A 19,173-nucleotide genomic window follows, 5' to 3' on the forward strand; every position below is an offset into this window, starting at 1 on the left:
AAATGGCATGATGAAAACTCAAGCTGCAGAGAGAGGGAGGGGATTTTTTTAAGAAACTGTGTAAGCTCATTGGGTGCATCTCTGCCCCTGTCGCCAAGCAGGGCTGGAGATCCCAGAAAAAGAGTAATTATTCATGACTGAGCTGGATAGAGACGAGCAAGGCAGTACACAGAAGACTCTGAGGAGAAGTTGAGCTGGGATGCCTAATTAGCTCTGTATATCAAGAGAGAGAGAGAGAGAGAGAGAGAGAAAACGGAGTGGGCGAGGGAGAAGAAGACGCCATGCTCCTCCCCTCTTCTGTTTTGGATGACCCATTTAGGAAACGCAGCACGGCACAAAAACGCAACATCAGCTGAAACAAATAACACCTTCAGCAGCCCAAGAAGCCTTTGTTGAAATGCATATTTAGACAGACTTGTGGAAAAAGGTTCGGAAAAAGACCTCTAATTTGCACTTTTCCGTATAGAAGCACACAGACACTTCTGAACACACTTTTTTCAGTGTTTTTCCTAGTTGCTTCAAGGGTTGGGTGAACACAGAAGATTTTACCATTTATAATAACATGTTTAATAATTCTGTGCATTAATTAAATCGTTCCATTTGGTCTCATTTGTGTCTTGGAAAAAAGAGTGCAATAAAATACTACTCATGAGACTGTTAGTGTGCTGTAAGGTGTTTACATTTTTTCTTATTAATACAGGCTCACGCATCCACCTTCATTTGATTTCATGTTTAATTTAGTAACCTTTGTAAGGTGACAGATTTGAAAAAGTGTAAACATTGGTGTTTATGATGTTTACTGTTACCTGATGTTTAATTTGACCATTTTTAACAGTGATAAATCAGTTGGCTGTGAAAATAGTTTTGAACTTAAAAAAAGGATTGAATGTATAAATGTGTCATTTACTTACTTTCTGTACAGCTTAACATTGAGATTTTATTCAGTATGTTCACTCTTGAGCTAAATATTTTTTTCTCTCTCTCTCTTCTTTTCTTTCATGTGGTGTCCTGCTGTGATTTCTGCTACTCTCTCAAATTAAAGGTAAGAGAATTACATGTTTTCTTTACATATTCGTGAATGTGGATGTGGTTTTTATGCACCATTTCTTGTACTCACTTTAAAGCATTGTAATTCTGCTTTGGTCATGCACTCTGATAATGATAACTGTAATTATATTTACACATTTATATAAATACATTTCAATATACAAGATCTCAAGCTTTACAAAAAGACATTTAAAAATATTTATTGCTTTCTAACAGAGTGTGTATATAATTAAATTAAGATATAAAATATTTTATATATAATAATAAAATCCAACAACTACTCGTAAACTTTTTATCTAAAAAAAAAACATAAAAGATGTGAGCTAAAACTTAAGGCAGATAAAATTATAAAAAAGAAACATATATAATAAATTTAATTATCCAGCAAGGGGATGTAAAAATAAATTGTTTTGTTTATTTATTTATTTATTTTTGGGCCTGCAACAATAATTGGATATTCACATTCACAAGTCATCGTTATCCATGCTCTCTAAGTGTGTGAAATATGTAAGTTTTAATATCTTAGCTTTAGCTTGAGGCAGAGTCTCTGCTTTGATACTGTAAATAATTATGTACAGCATGAAACCAAATGCTCAATGGCAAATAAATACGAGCTCCCGGAGCTCTAACAGGGTTTAACAACAGCATATGCCAGCGCTGCTTTATTCACTTACATGACAAAGACCTGTTTAATCAAATAGCAACAAGACAGATTAAATGCGATATCAATTCTACATTTAATACGTTGTGCTTATTCCTAAATGATTCCGTCCAATTATTTTACATTACATTATGATTTACTAAGCTCTTATGATTTACTAAGACCTTATATCTTTTCTCTATTCACCAACTCTCTCTTCCTCTGGCCTTTAAATGGGTGTCAGGGCTGATTACAGGACATTTCAGGGTTGTCTGCCAGTGAGGCTTTTGGAGAGACCAGAGCATTATTGAGCTGACATCTGTGGAGCTCTTTAAATGTTCTCTGAATCGGGTTTCTATGCCTGCAACTGTCTCATCTCTAATATAGCGCTTCTTTAAAGAAACTTTCATTAATCCAAATAAGCTTTTACCTCCATGAAAGGTTGTCAGTTCTTTCTCTTCTTTTCAGATATTGCCAAATAACATTAGAAGTGCTTTGTTTCATGTTAATGAGAATACTGAGAGTCTTTCATTTTTATGAATTTGTTTATATTCAAGAGTATATACCCCTTTTCATAGAGATAAAGGTAAGCTAATAGGTCAGACACAGAATACTCTTACTAAGAATATGTGCAGAATGCCATTTATTTCAATATAGACATTTCACATATGCTATTGTACCCTACATGCTTAGAGCCACATTACAAAGATTTCTAATGTTACATTTGTGTGTGTTTCTCAGTTTCCCGAACACGGCAGTGTTCATTAATCTTGGGAAGTGCATCAGCTGTGTGATGGTGTATATTGTTAGTGTTTTATTGCAGAAATCACTTTGGATTCACAACCCATTTAAGCTGGAAAGCATCGCTAAATTAGATTTTTAAGGGCATTGAGTGTTAATGATATGCTTTCATAGGACATATGCTCTTCCTCCACACCTCTTCTTTTCAGACTCTATTAGGTTTATGAAGAAAATCTACATGTAGAATGCCGCTAACGAAATATTCATGAAGATCACAAAGACAACATCAATTGCAGTACTAGTAGTACTAGTCGTCCTCAACTACTGGATTAGTGTGCTTGACTAGTTTATGTAGATTTTTATTTTCTAATGTTTGCTTTAGCTATAATATTTTGTGCAGTCGTGCGTTGAAGGGGATGAATTTAGAGAAACAGTTTCTCATAGAGAGTATTAACATGCTAAAACTATGGTTCCATTTGTTAGCAATCATTACATAAACTAACAAAGAAAAATACTTCTAAAACATTTGTTAGTCTTGGTTAATGTTAATTTCAGCATTATTAAAATCAAAGGTTGTATCTGTCTATATTATTTAATGCACCTGATTAATATATTGTTAAGATGAATAAATACTGTTACAAATGTATTGCTCATTGTTAATGTTAGGTAATACATTAAATAACTTGAACTAATGGAACCTTATCATAAAATCTCTAAATTCATTCCCTGTGTAGTACCACTGCATTATTAACATTGCTACAGATGTGAAAACACTATTAGCATAGATTATGATAGTTTTGTACAATAAAAAAGTATAGGTGATTTTTAAATGTTAGTCTACACACTGATACAGTTATTTACACATATCTGCCTTTCCTTGGCATTGTTGCCTCTCATATTGTTGCTTCATGCAATAAGTCATGAAGTCAAATTTAAAACTTTAGCTTTAACAATGAAGAATACTGTATTCTGTTCCATGTGGTTGCACACCAACAACTGTTTTTTTTTAACATAAGAATGCATCCTATGTGAATGTCCCTTAAAAAGATACAGTACAGTTGTTCTCCCTATAATGAAAATTCAGTCATAATATATACACCCTCATAGGGCTGCACGATTAATCGAATGCAATTGTCATGCGCATTTTGTGACTGCAAGTGACGGTGCAAGTAGCGGAAGCGCAAGTGTCTGAGAGTGCAAGTCTGAGAATGCAAGTTTGAGAGTGCAAGCGCAAGGCTGCAGCCAGGCATTTTCTGGGTTTCTTCTGCGAGGCGTATTTGGAGTTTCAGCACGAGAGCGCCCTCTGGCCTTTGGATGGAGATTTACTGCTGATCACAGAACCGTGCTTCACTGAAAGATACGTATGACAATCGCAGCTTCTGTGGAATCGCGATCTCGATTCCATTTCGATTTATCGTGCAGCCCTACACCCTCATGTTGTTCCAAACTTGTTTGAGTTTCTTTTTATGTGGAACACAAAAGAAGATATTTGAAAGAATATTGGCCAAACATTTTCAGTTACCAAAAAAAAAAAAAAAAGACTCGTCCCATTAAGAAATGCATCTGAATAGAGATTACAGTGGTAAAGTTGCCTAATTATACAGACTTATACAGACCGACTAGTCAAATAGTCATTCAGACAACCGTGTGACTAAAAATATTATAAAAATAGGTATATTTGCAAATCCCTAGTGATTATCAGTCAAACTTCTTTGGCAGCTTGGCATCTCCTGAGTGATTTAAATCTGTTATAAATGTAATCTAAGGTGTTCATTTTCACCTTTTTTAAACGTATGTGATATGTTTATTTATTTATTTTAAAAAGAAAGGTGTTTATAATCTTCACATCAATTATTCAGCTCCCCTTCCTGGTCTTTTTAATAAAATACTGCATGTACTGTCTGTGACGGGTTTGTGACTGTGTTGTGAATTGAGGGTGGGGGGGTTCTGGTGCACGTACAGAGCCCTAGTGGGAATGCACTGATTTGTTTATTGAAGCGGCCAACAAAAATAGGACACCCTGCATCTTGAGGTTTAATAAGTTATATGGCTTACAGTTCTGCAGCAAAGCAGTACATCAGAAACCTCAAGAGACTCAACTGTTTACGGTAGCATTTACTCATTCCTGGTAGATATGCGGGTTATAAAGCTTAATCTGACCCCTCGTTTCACTTTTTAGCAAGCCTCATCTGTCAATATACTCATCTGAACTAGCAGCTAAATACGAGTGACAGAGTTGACAGCTGCGGCGCTTGACGCATTTCTTTTTGCAAAACATCAATGAGCCAGACAAGTTTTTTTTTTTTTCAAAAACCGTATTGTCTAAGGTGAAGCTTAAAGGTGTCGCACTACCTCAGTTACAAAAATAGTGAATGAATACTATAAATTTGATATCACCTCATAAAGAAAACACCTCAGTAAACAAGGTAGGGCTTGTATTTTCTTACTGATGTTTGCCAGTCTGAGTGCAAAGGATGTAATTTTGGTACCACTAGCATAATCAAATAAAATAATGACTTTGAAACAGATTTAGTCCAAAATAGATATAGATTTAAAAAAAAAAAAAAACAGATAGCCATGCCCTCAACTCACGCCATTGGTTGAGTTACTGTTGCTGGTCAGAATAGTGCCACAGAGATGCAGTGTTAACGTTGCTTGAGGGAATCAATCTACACATATATAGTTTTCTTTGATTATACAACCCGTAGCATCCAAAAAAAATTACATACTGCACCTTTAACTGATGGAAAGCCACCTGAGATTTCACATTAGTATAAATGGTAAACAATCTTTAACTCAGAATTGTCCAACAGTTTGAAATATCAAATTGGACACCTGCAACTTCATAAACGCCTCTCAGAGGGAAGTCCAGACCCTCGCCGAAGCGTCTCACACTGAGAGTAATTCACTGCCAGGTTTCCGCAATTACAGGAAATTGCTAATATTTCAGCGCTATGCAGTTAGCCTGACTGCAGGGTACAAGTCTTCATTTGATTTCCATCCACACTGTCAACTTAAAAACCCATTTAGATTTGATTAACCAAGGTAATATGGTAATCTAGAGAAGTTCTTCGATAGAACACAAATGTTCAGGTGAAAGTAAGTTCTGCTAATTTGTTTGCTTCCTTTGTGATTACACATCAGAAAATGCCTACAGAAAAAAAAGTTAATATTTTTTTCGTATTTATTCTTTCAAAAGTCGTGTAGCTTATTTATGGTTATGGCTGAGAGCCCAGAGTGTTATTATTGGTCCACACCAGAAAATGAATTTCATTTGCAGCTTTGGAAAACAACCCATAAAAAATGTATTCCAGGTCCTGTGGTTTCAATTAAATCTTGCATGCCCGGCTTTTTCAGATTGCTTTTTCATACTGTAAATAGCATTGTCGCTATTAACAGACCCCACAATAATGCTAACAGGACTTATTTAGTATTTAGATCCTATTTGGTTGTTCTCGCATCCCTAGTCTTATTGTAATTTTGCTGCAGAGTGTTATATTTGCTGCTCCTGTTTGAAATGTGCAGGATGTTCTTAGCCTGCAGAGCTTGCTTATCAAGTCTCAAAGTCTACTTCCACACTGTGGGAAAATAAGTATAAATCCGGTGTGGTTTATCCTGCGTAATGTAGGAGGTTAATACACCCTGGCACCCGTAGAATGGTTTTGTGGGAGAGAAGCAAATATTGTGTTGCAAAACATGTGAGTGTCTGCAAAGAATGCTAAGTAGACTGCGTCGGTTCCTTTGCAGATTTTGCATTGTGACTGCTGGAAATAACATGTCTGCTCAGTTTTTTTAATAGCGTACTGTAGTATTGTTACCACAATATTTGTTCATGCCAACAGGAAGGTAAATCTGATATAAACTAATGTTATATGGTTCTGTTTTTCTGCACCACTGAAACAAGAGAGACCTTAACTTGGTTTCTGTAGGAATGCTGCAAGTTATTTGAGTTGTCAGAAGCGTCTGGGTTTGGCTGAACGCGTGGACTTAATGAACCGCAAATGATGGGTGTTCACATTTACCTTGATGAGCGTAGCACTCTGACTGGCAGGCAAACTTATCCAAAAGGTTAATCACTCTCCAAATGCTAAAGATGAGTGCGTGTTTCATACTACATGCTGTATATTTGAACAGACTTGATTTTACATTTGTGTTATGAAATAGCTAGGAAATGAATGCTATAGAGTCTGAGCTAATTATGCTATGCATGATTCAAATATTGAAGTTACAATTAAATATGTCATAAAGGTTCATTTCTGATGTATATTTAAATATTTAAATAAGTTGGTTCAAGTACAGTAAATGACGAGAATATACAAGGTCCATATTCAAAACTTCAAAGTCTTTGGTCAAAACCTGCAGCCAAAAGTTTGGAATAATTCAGATTTTAATGTTTTTGACAGTCTCTTATGCTCCCTGAAAAAATAAATGTTTTCTGTTTGAATTTATTTTAAGATGTCATTTGTTCTTGTGCTGGCAAAAGCTGATTTTTCAGCATCATTACTCCAGTCTTCAGTGTCACATGATCCTCACAAATCATTCTAATATGCTGAATTGGTGATCAAGAAGATTGATAATATCTTATTATTATCAATTGTGCAACTATGATAAACTACCATTCAAAAGTTTGAAGTAAGGTTTTATATATATATACTTTTATTAAGCAATTCAATTGCATTAAATTGATCAAAAATGATAGTAAAGACATTAGTACACACAAGTAGTTCAAGTAGTTGAATTACAAGGAGTAACTGAAGCAGGAAAATTAAATTTTTGCTTCCAAGACTTTTTCCCCCCGAGATGGTGTGTGTGGAGAGTTCATTCAGTGTGTTTATTGATTTTTTTTTTTTTACTTTCTATTTCTCAAAAAATCCTTAAGAAAATGTATCATGGTTTCTACAAAAAATATTTAGCTTTTTTCTAACTGCTGAGCTGGATGGATCATTCTGGCAATAATATTGCAGCTAAACGCCCAGCAAAATAAAAACAGTGCAAAGCAGTTGAACTGAATCCATAGAAAAGAAAATACTTGGGATGGATCTAACAAAAAAATTTCTAGTCGTCCCAAAAGCGGCAGCTGGTTTGTTTTTGGCATACAGTCCACATCCAGGGAGGAAATATTCGTTTATCTTTTATTATTTCCTTTTTTTTCTCCCCTTAATTACTTTTCATTCTATATTTAGAAGCCTTTGATACCACAACAAAAATTATGTGCTGACGAAAACATAAATTTTTGAAATGAAATGTTAATTTAAAGTAAATAACAACAATTCAAATTAAAATGTCATGAAGCCAAGTATATTTGGAAATTTAATCTATCTATCTATCTATCTATCTATCTATCTGTCTGTCTGTCTGTCTGTCTGTCTCCCTATCTATCGCCATCACCCTATCTATCTATCTGTTTTAAAAAGAATGTTTAACATCAATGTTTAACCAAAGACACAGAACTAGAAGAATTGAATATCTTGAATTTATGGATACACAAACCTGTGTATCAGATTAAATTGTTCATTTGAAGTACATAGTAGTCTACCTCTGCTTGCGCAAAGACAATGGAAAATTAGCTAGTTCTTTCACCATTATCCTGCACTATACCCTTGCTGCAGTAATGCTCATTAACACATTACTGCAGCATCACTTAATAACTTGGAATAATTAATTCAAGAAATGTGAAATCTTGCACAAATATCTCTGGAGCGTTGTATAGTTTTCCTCATCTTTTGGCCACTTTCATGTGTCTGTATGCTGACTTTGATTCCCAGAACTGTGAGGAATGTCAGGTCCAGAAGGACTGAGCCTGTACACACATGATCCAGTGGACATGATTCCAATATCCCTCCGTCTGTGGGCATCTGGGAACACACAGCAAATAACTGCACTGCTCCTAACTCACTTCCCTTTAGCCTCCATACAAAGAGCTTATCTAATCACAGCATCTCACAGGGGCTCTCAGTGAAATCCAGTCCCAACGCTTTATTGGAGATTGTTGTTTGCCTTGTTGAAAAGAAGAAACATGTAAAACCCGTTTCGGAGCTGCATGAAAAGAGCGAGAATAAATCACTTTGCTCAACTGTTCGTTGTGGAGGTGATGTAGTCAAAAAAAAAATTTTCATTTATTTTTGTTATTATGTGTTTGCTTTTTATCCCACGGGGTTTCGAGTTGTGATATTACCATAGGAAAACTCTGTGGAATGTTTATTAATCTTAGAAGCAAAAGAAAAGATGGCTCACACAGTTTAAAATCTCATCAGGGACCGATTAAATGCCATTTGAAAGTTTAGTCTATTAAATATATATATATATATATATACAATGGACTAAAGAGGAAAAAATATGTGTGTGTTTGGGGGGGTGCGTGTGTTCAAATTAATAAAACTAAGAACTAAGTAATTTTATACATATCACTAATGTTAGTTTTTTCTTCAGTTTAGTCATCACTCTAATGTTTTTTCTTTAAGTAGGTCAGGCACACTAACTTATTTATTTAGTTTTTTTGTACGTATTTCTGTACATATTTGCATATTTTCACTCTGCTTTTTGTTTATTGCATTTTTAAATAGACCAAAGTTTAGTCAGAACCTCTAGGCAAAAAAAAAAAAGTCTTAAGATTTGAAGACTCTATTCTATCTATTCTAAGCTAAGTGATTCTACATTTTTTTAGAAGCCTTTGTGTGCGTGCTGATTTGTTAAATTTATTTTATATTATGTTTTTGAATATTATATTATGTTTTTGAATTTATATATAAAAATATAGTCTTACATTTTTGTCCAATCAAATTCGCCATAATACCTTGCTTAAAAGATAGCAAGCAAACCATGATTCATGTCTGTGACAGCAACAGCCTAACAAAGGGACAAGCACTTTAATATATCCTGCCCAAAAGTCCTGTTTCATACAGTCAGGATTATAAAAGTTGTTTTGTGATTGGTAGTTTTAAATAGCACACGGCTCAGAAAATGGTTTTATCTTGTTCAATACACACAAGTCTTTTTAGTTGAATTACAGGAAATAACTGAAGCAGGAAAATTGAATTTTTGCCTCCAAGACTTTTTCCCCCCCAAAGACGGTGTGTGTGGACAGTTCATTCAGTGTGTTTATTGAATTAAACACTGTTTACAGATGCTTAACCTATCAGGAACTTAATGCACTGGCCCTCGCTTGTTCCACTACACTAAAGCCTGACAAAGAGCCATTGTGGAGTAATAGAAATATTTTGAGTGCCCAGTAACGGCTTAAATGTACCATATCAACATCCTCTTTGCTTGGGCAAATGTTTATTTGCAAAAACAGGGATCCTGTCTATCATCTATAGAAAAGGCTATGAATGGTTTTATGTCATAATTTTCAAGGGCAGATAAATGAGTATAGGTCATAACTAATCTAAGGCAGACAACATTATCAGAGGCCTACGTGAAGTGATATTGATTTGTTTAGCACAACCCTAAAGTGATATAGAGTGGAATCAGATTCCAACATTTAGAAAATAACCAAGCCGATAAATTCTTATTCCTTCTGAGTGAGGAAGTCAATTCTGTTTTGGAGACTATACACTTTCTGATTGCATCATGATAGCAGTGGTTAAGTTTCACCTCTGCTGTGAAGCGTCAGGCTAAACGTCCCATAAAAAACGTCCTTGGGCCAATGCAGTCACGTGGGTTGTCTAGACGCAATATATGGTTTATGAAGCAAAGTAGGTTCACTATACAACCCAACTGCCAATGGTGAGCAAATTGAGAAGCTTCCCATCCATAAATATTCCTTAACAGCAATGAAAGTATATTTTGCATCATTTCTTATTAAAAATATATATATTTATATCTCTTTGACGCTGGACTTATTGAGCTGTTTTTCATAGAATAATATGAGATGAGTCAGTATCTGTCTCTCAATGAAACTGCGCCTGTCACAAATGTCAAGACACATTGTGGCATTGTTCCTGATATGTTTGTCTAGCTGGATTAATGTGAGAAATATTCCATGTGTGTCATGGAAAAAAAAAATCAGGCATTGTAGATGAACTCTTAATTTTCCATTGACGTAAAAGTAAGTAGGTAGGCGGTTTGTTTGTCTTTCTTTTGAATGACATGCTGCTTACATCAGTGAGGGTCAGACTATCATTATTATAATTTGATTTAAACTTTATATTAGTAAAGTAAAGCATAAATGGCTGCCCACTGCTCCGGGTGTGTGTTCACGGTGTGTGTGTGTTCACTGCTGTGTGTGTGCACTAAGGATGGGTTAAATGCAGAGCACTAATTCCTAGTATGGGTCACCATACTTGGCCACATGTCACGTCACGTCACATTTTATGTTGCAGTTCTGAATTAAATTACTGGCAACCAGTTTTAATTGACTTAATAGCCAATACAAAATTTTACTTTCATTCGGCGCTTGGCAAGTGGTAATTCTGGACCCTGCTGACAACAGACACTTTAGCTCCAATTAAAGGAATAGGCCTGAATGATCCCATGTGTTTTAGCATTTCATTATAACCGTTCCTCATATTTCAGCGGCTCAAACTGTTGTTGTGATGCGTGGCGGCCCAAACTCAACAAGTTAGTTAGCAGCTTTCATGAGCAGGTGTTCAGCACTCTGTAACCCACATCCCGCCTAGGGGACCACTCGCCAGAACACTTAATTACATTCCCCACACTTCCTCTGTTTGCTCATTTAGATGACCACAAGCGCCAGGAATGACAGGTGGCTCCACTTTGGCATCCAGGTATTTAGGTGAGATTTGAGGTAAAAGTCGGGGGTCAGTCATTTAGCAAGCCATTAATCAGTTAGAAGGGCGTTCAAGAAAACCCTCGTCTCAATGTACCAATGATGAACAAATATCTGGCCTTACAGCAGATGCCGAGTTTCAAGTGTGACAAACGGAAAGCACCTGACAGATGTTTGAAGAGCTTTTAAATAATGTTAGAGATTCTTTGCAACTTCAGAACAGACTGTGTGGATGTTATTTCATTAGATGGCAAAATATGTAGCACAAGTGAGAAAGATAGCACAAGCAGTTTTTTTCCAGTTTCCTTGGAAAAAACTTTTCTTGCTAGTAGCTTTGGAAATTTGATTAAAGTTTTGGTAACAATTTACAATAAGGTTACAATAAGGTTTCATTGGTCCATATTAGTAATGCAGTTAAAATGATTAAACAGTGAGTAATACATCTAGAGCATTTATTAATCTTAGTGTTAATTTAAATACATTATTAAAATCAAAAGTTCTGTCTGTTAACACAAATGTATTTTTGTTAACTAACATGTTAACAATACAATTGTATTAACAAATATTATCAAATGCTCTAAAAATGCTTATTGTTAGTTAATGAATTTACTAATGATAACAAATGAGATTTTATTGTAAAGTTACCAAAATGTATTTATATTTATTTTCATTATATATTTATAATATAAATATATTTTTATTTTACTCAATTTGTTGAAAAAGTGCAAAATAAAATTAAATATAAAATAACTTAATTTTATATTTTACTTTATATAAAAATAAATATATTTATATTTTACTTTATATATAGTTGTTTTGATGAAACAAACATAAAAGTGCATCTAGTGGGGAAAATAACTTCAAACACAAAATGCATATTAAAGACAAATAATAACATTGAAAGAGTATAGCACAGTCCATGATGAAGTCCAGAAAGAAAGCAACACACCTTAAAAGCGGATGCAAACAAGGAAAAATTATGGCAGACCACCGCAATGCAACATCCAGTCCCTGTGAGCCGGTACAAACCACCAACAACTCGCAAAATATGTTGCCATTAAATCCAAAAACATCCATTTCATTTGATGTATGTAGCTGGCCGACATGTGTCAGTATGAAACCCTGACCACTGGGATGAATAGGAATGGGCAAAACAAACAAAAATTGTATTTGTATTTGGGATACTTGTGTACCATTTTTCTAAAAGTGTAGGACACCTGTGTTTATGGATATATAATAGGCCTGTTATATTATATATATATTTTTCGAAGTTGTTCTCAGACATTTAGCGATTTCTGAAAAGCTAGCAATAGCAAGCTAGCTTTGTAAGCATAAGATTCCACCCTCCCTGCAAATCAATCTCCAAAGCCACGCCTCCTCCAAAACACATAACCACACACAAACAGGCCAGAGAATAACCAGCGAAATGATGAGAGAGGCTGTTGGTGGATTGTTGAGTGCAAAGCTGTCAGATTACATTGTCTCATTACAGTACATAGTGCATAATATTACAATAATAACACCTTCCATTTTCTGAACTTTAAAGGGGACTCAACCCTCTTTTTAGTTGTGGTATAATGTCTCAGTCTAAATGACATTCACATTGGGGTGTTAGGAAGCCAAACAAATTAGAATATAATAATAATAACAATAAATTGATATTATTGTTATTCCAATGACAGTAATAGCCATATATTGTAAAACAGTTGCACTGTAATATAAATTAAAATTAATATTTTGTAGGTATATTATTTTTTGCTTTACACTACACTAGGTAATTATATATTTTGAATTTGGACTGCAGTAACGTTACCCATTTAAACCTCTAGCTGTCAGCAATTTATTCTGCACTTTTAAGCTTTTATTTTGACAAAAATGGCAGTAGAGCTTTTATTTTGAAGGGAAATTCTAGCTTCAGTGAGCTGCGGAAAAAAACTAACTGGTGGGCGTTACATTTCCAAACGCATGTTAAACTAACAGCACATGCAATAAATGAGTTCACTGCATTCATTCACTGTGAATGGAGCCGTTCTGAGGCTTGGAAAACGCTGGATCACTGGCTGATCACCTGAACAAAGTGCGCGCTTCGCTTTGAAATGTGCAGCGAAAACAGACGTGATGAAGGGATTAAGCCATATTGTGCTTTCGGTTTTAGTTCGTTTCACAGATACTGTGCCAAAGCATAATGGCCCAAAACACAACTATAAAGACCTTTTATGTTAAAATAAGAAGTTTAAATATATTTTAAAAACTACATTGTTTGCCTGAAAGACCTATCGTTTCATATCGTCATTTGACCACGATGATATTATATGATATGATAATGCCGTTACATCCCTAATATTTAGACCATTTAACTTAGTAATTGCTATCAGAATGTGAAGAGACTTTCAAACAGCATAACAAAAAATGTTTTGGAAACAAATCACCTATCCTGCCTTTAAAAGAATTTAATTAGGATCAGCTGTAATTGCAAAAATACCTCGGAAAACATTCTATTAAATTGTTTTTTATGTATCTTGTTTCTGGGACCTTCTTGATGTGATTTTTTACGTCGTTCATTAAGTATAGCTGGACTTTGTTCACCTCTGCCCATTACTGTGCTATTGTGCTTCAACAGTGAGGCAGCTCACATTACAACCTCTCGTTTTACCCTGGCAAATCGGTCAACACAGTTGCCCAGGTTCATTCTCTAGGGCTGTTTCAGCGCGGATAGCTTGGCATCCCTCCTGCCCTGCGGTGGTTTCTTACCAAGCTGACGCAGCACGGCACTGGCTCTATTTCAGATACTTGTTTCTATACAGCCGCTGTGATTCGATGCCATGTCTAATGGCAGTGAAATATTAGCACCTAAGTATGCGGCGAAGAACAAGAGCAACAAGAGGGCAAGAAGTGGGTGAAGTTCGCACTGAAAAGGGCCCTGCTTTTCAAGGCCAATAAAGCATTTCAGCTCCAAATTGGCGCAGGATGCTTGTTTCTGAAATGGCAGTCCTGAATATGACATTTGTCACTAAGGAAACGCATTGCAAATGAGCATTCAAGGCACATCAGAACAGATGGCAACATATTAAAGACAGAGATGCTTTTATCTCATATGAGGCAGAGCACAGGGCAAATATGCGATGTGAGATGTTCTTTAGCATCCATCTTGCCTCACACATTCACATTGCTGCATCCCTCCTGCTGTGCTGCTCCACATCTCGCTTTCATTCTTATTTTCCTTTGTCTTATGAAACATCTTTGAATCCTTAGCTCATGTTACGTGTCTTCCTTCATTTGGCAGCTGGGACCACATATATTTTTGGGCGAGGAGGAGCACTCATCACGTACACATGGGCCCCCAATGATCGGCCGAGCACCAGGGCAGACCGTTTGGCCGTGGGCTTCAGCACCCAGCAGAGTGATGCCATCCTGGTGCAGGTGGAGAGCAGCCAGGGCCTCGGGGACTACCTGCAGTTGCACATTGTGAGTATCACAGCTCAGTTTGAAGCACTAATAGGCCTCTTAATTATTTTTATTTATTGTCCTACAATCCGCTAGATGCTCTATATTATTATCTATTATTAAATATATATCTATATTTCGGATCAGTTTGGCTGTATCACTATGAATCTAAAAGGTTTTTAAAGTCATCTTTCAGAATTTTACTTTCAAGTTTTTCATGTTGCAAATTGTAATATATTTGTTATAATTAGATATGTCAATCCGACATTTAATGCGAACTCAAAAAAAATATGTATACTTATTATTATTATTATTATTATTATCATTGTTGTTGTTGTATAATTTGCATAGTTTACAATAGAAATAATAATAGAAACAATAATAGTAGTATTAATAATAATAATAATTTATCATTTGTATAGTTTATAATATAAATAATTGTTATTATTATTGTTGTTGTTGTTTGGTTTGGTTTGTTTATTTATATAGCACAATACAGCAACAGTCGTTGACCATTGTGCTGTACAAGAAATTATAAAATCAGATTAATAAAACACCAATCAAAACAACATAAAAGTCATATGGTACAGGAGGTAGTACATACAGAGGACAACAGAGACATGCTCAGGACGACTCAGATGTTAAAATCCTTTTCTAAAAGGTGAGTCTTAAGTTTTACTTTAAACAAAGATTCTGAAGAGATTATCCTAATAGATAAAGGTACGCTATTCCACAGTTTGGGGCCGACTATGGCAAAAGCCCGGTCTCCCTTTCTTTTTAACCTTGATCTAGGAACCTTTAACAATTTCTGATTTGATGACCTTAAACATCTCGCAGATATGTTAACAGTCATGAGTTCAGATAAATAAGATGGTGCCAGACCGTTTAAGACCTTAAAAACAAAAAGTAAAATCTTAAACTCTACTCTAAAATGAACCGGCAACCAACGCAGAGAGAGTAAGACGGGGGTGATGTGCTCAAATTTACGAGTGCCAGTAAGGAGTCTAGCAGCTGCATTTTGGACTAATTGCAGGCGGTTCATATAGGAATGACCAATACCTATATAGATTGAATTGCAATAGTCCAGACGAGAAGATATAAATGCATGGATTACTTTCTCGAACTCAGCAAAGGTTAAAAAACTTTTTCCTCTGACTTAGAATTATGTATTTTTATGGTAACACTATTAGCGCAAAAATGACCGTGTGATTTGAGTTATTACTACAGTACTACAAATAATAGTCATTATGTAAGAGGCTTATTAATAAAGTTATAGGTTAGTTTAGTGGGACATTCAACTATGTGCTAGCTACATTAAACTGTATGGTATGTATGCTTGTGTGAATGCTTTTTACAAACCGGAATCTCATAATTATAGTAATTCCAACATGACATGAACACACCTTCATTTTGCTGTGACAAAACTGTAGTATGTATTATATCTGCAGGCTTTTGTGTGAGCAATGCTACTGACGTAGTCTTTGCCATTTCCATTCAGTCAGTTGGGGAACTGCTGACAGGGAAACTGATGCAAATTGACTTGGATAAAAATCTTAAGTTGAATCATTTCGGAGAACGCTTCAGGGGCTTCAGACATATGAAGCTATATTCATGGATCAAATGATGAATAGAAGCTACGTCTTTACATTCAGTTCTCCTTGATAAGATCCGAATACACCTCCTACCCCACCCAGGCAGATAGGAGAAAATTACCCCAAAAATGATGGAATCATTAATCGCTGAACAGTTTATGAAGAAAACACCATACCCCTTCATATTAATTTAGCCTATTAAAACAACATAGGGCTGAGATAGTATGACGGTAGATCAAGCTTGTAAATGCCTCGTTGACCTCTTGGCTTATTACTTGCAATTATATTTCAAGGGAGTAAAAAAAAAAAGATGCATTTTAATAAGGTTCCTCCGAATGAATAATTAATTCAGCGTGAACTGTCGACTTTCCCACTGTGAGCCTCCATGGCAGCACAGCCATAAACAGTCTGAGAGCAGCTGCTCTCCCAGACACAGACTGGGGCTTGTTTTCAGAAACTTCTTCCTCTTGTCACAGGCACAAAGCACAAGAGCCTCCCATTCTGTGGGCTGAAGGATGGATCTGTGGAGGATTTTTTACATCCTTTCTGATGGCTTTTTCTCTGTGTTGGTATCTATCAGAATGGTGATTCCCAACATGGGGGACACATGTATCTCATGGGGATTTTGTATTGCTACACATGTAGCTCTGAACACAGTACCTTTTTAAGAACAGAATATATGAATATTAATAAATAATATATTTATTATATTTTAAATTTAAGAATAAAATGTAAAATTATAAATTTGCATCAGTCAGATTTGTGGTAGAATACAGTATGTGATATTTAGTGATTTTAAATATATTAGAGATCCAAAAAAGGAAAATGTGCTGCTAATTTACTCTACCAAGATTTAGATTACTTTTTTTTCTTCAGTAGAACAGTAAAGATTTTTAGCTGAAACCGTGATGCTTGGTGACTCATAAAATGTAAGTCAATGGTTACCGTCACTTTGAGAGTCAAAAAAGTTTATCAGGCACCACAAAATTAATACCCATGGTTTCTAAAGATATATTGAGGACCTATGAGGCGATCGAAGCAAACGATCAGCCTGTGCAAAGTACTGATTATTTACAACATTATGCATGTAAAAATGTAAAACAAGTGACTACACTTTGTTTACAAAATTAATTTCTAAATGTACCAAAAATTACATAATTATGTTTGCATTGATCAGACTTTAGAATGCAGAATTAAACATTAATAATGTTTTTTTTTTCTGAAATTTTCCACTTACCTCTTTATCATTAATATTAATAGTTTGTTGTTTATGCTGATGAAGGCTATTAGCATATTTGAGCCTTACTAATGAGGCTGTCAGAAAAAAAATTGTTGGGAAACAATTTTGTATCCAAAAAACCCTGTCCTCAGTATGCCGGTCCAAGGCGATGGCATCAACCTTGATTACAGTGCTCTGTGATTTGGCTTGTGTCGTAAATAATATTCAGTTGTATATAAAAACAAGTCTGTAAACTTTATGGTAGACATAAACGGCGAGTTATGAAGGAGAGGCGTGGCAAATAGCATCTGAGGTTTCACGCTGCTCTCAAGACAACTCAGCTTACGCCTCAAAATTTGTCCTTCATGTTGCAGGATTTACTTCAGCTTGTAAATTACAAGCAAGGACAGATAATCCGATTGGTCGTGAGCATGACAGATGTATGGAATGACTGACTACGGTGGGCGTAGCAGAGCCCGATGGCCCTTAGGCAGCTGACTTCAGGGTTTTCCCACTTCTTCTCTCCTACTACTCATCCCTCTTTCTCTCTCTGATGATGTTGCTTGGGTTTGTAGCATCGTTTATTCACCCACGGACTCTGAGGTTAGATGATAACTGAGCAGAACCAGCCCGGGCTGATGAATGAGACAGAGCCAGGGGTTGTTACGGCTTGTAATGAATAGCAGACTCATTTTGTATTCCGGGTGGGTGCGTATCGATCTGAACCAAGGTTCTGGCCTCCTCCATTTTGTTGGCATCATGTGTTGAGGGTGCCCCAGGGTTCACCTGCCCACCTGTCAGGGGCACAGAGTGATGGATTAATAGAGCTTTATGGTCTTGGTGGCCATGTTAACCAAACACATAGGACCCCTGGAGAGAGGGCTTGAAATGGAGTATAGATGCCACCCCAGACTCTGACCCACTGGTCGTGACATCAGCACGGCCGGGTAGGTGAACCCGTGCCCCTGGTGCCCTCTGCCAGCTGGCATAGACATCAAAAAGAGAACGCGGACAGGATGGCAGATGCTTCAGTGGCCATTTGCTGTTGTACTTACCAATGTGTTTCTGTTTGTTTACACTGGTACATGATTACAATACACAAACAGTGAGATTCTGCTGGACTTCCTGTGATTTGGCACTGGTAATTACAGCTGTGCTGATATTCAGAATAAACGCATGGTTTTGTTGAAGTGTGATATGATGCTTTTACTCTAGAATTCCGTTTTTAAAAATGTTAATATTAAGTAATTTATTTTATAAACATAATATGGCCAGTTATGCAATTATGTGAATTTTTGCACCATCAACAGGAATTGTTCCAAAAGAGCAGAGTGAACCATTCTCTCTAAGAAACAAACAGCCGTGGTGTTTTGTTCCTGAATTAATCACTTTTTGTCATTGAACAAATCATGTCTCACTCACTTGTTGAGTGAGTACCTGAATGAGTCAGTGTGTTTAAACAAATGATCTGAATGAATGATTCAATGACTCACTCATACAGACAGTAGGTGCATTTATATAGTAGGCAAAAAAAAACAGAATTTACACTATTCACACAACAGTAGCCGAAAAGTGGCTAATATTCGTAAGTTGACACTTTACTATCCCATGAGGCTACAGGTTTGTGAATAGCAGTGAAACGACACAACTGACGCTGGTAGGTCACATGATAATGACAATATGACAAATGTACTGTAGCATGTCTAGATTACATTCATTCTACACACATCTGTACTATATTGAAAATGCTTTTTTAAACAAT

At 35.9% G+C, this 19,173-nt stretch overlaps 1 protein-coding gene across 1 annotated transcript in view; it reads left to right on the forward strand.

Moving 5' to 3' along the window:
* The window catches only part of LOC107693770 (neurexin-2-like), a 415,962-nt gene that overhangs the window by 349,733 nt on the left and 47,056 nt on the right, over window positions 1–19,173 (forward strand). Inside the window, exon 20 of the mRNA XM_016493287.1 lies at window positions 14,440–14,621. Within this exon, the coding sequence (XP_016348773.1) occupies window positions 14,440–14,621 (182 nt within the window). The remainder of the gene's footprint in view (window positions 1–14,439; window positions 14,622–19,173) is intronic.

This window comes from Sinocyclocheilus anshuiensis, unplaced genomic scaffold, assembly GCF_001515605.1.
Source record: "Sinocyclocheilus anshuiensis isolate Anshui unplaced genomic scaffold, SAMN03320099.WGS_v1.1 scaffold817, whole genome shotgun sequence".
Taxonomy (NCBI): Eukaryota; Metazoa; Chordata; class Actinopteri; order Cypriniformes; family Cyprinidae; genus Sinocyclocheilus; species Sinocyclocheilus anshuiensis.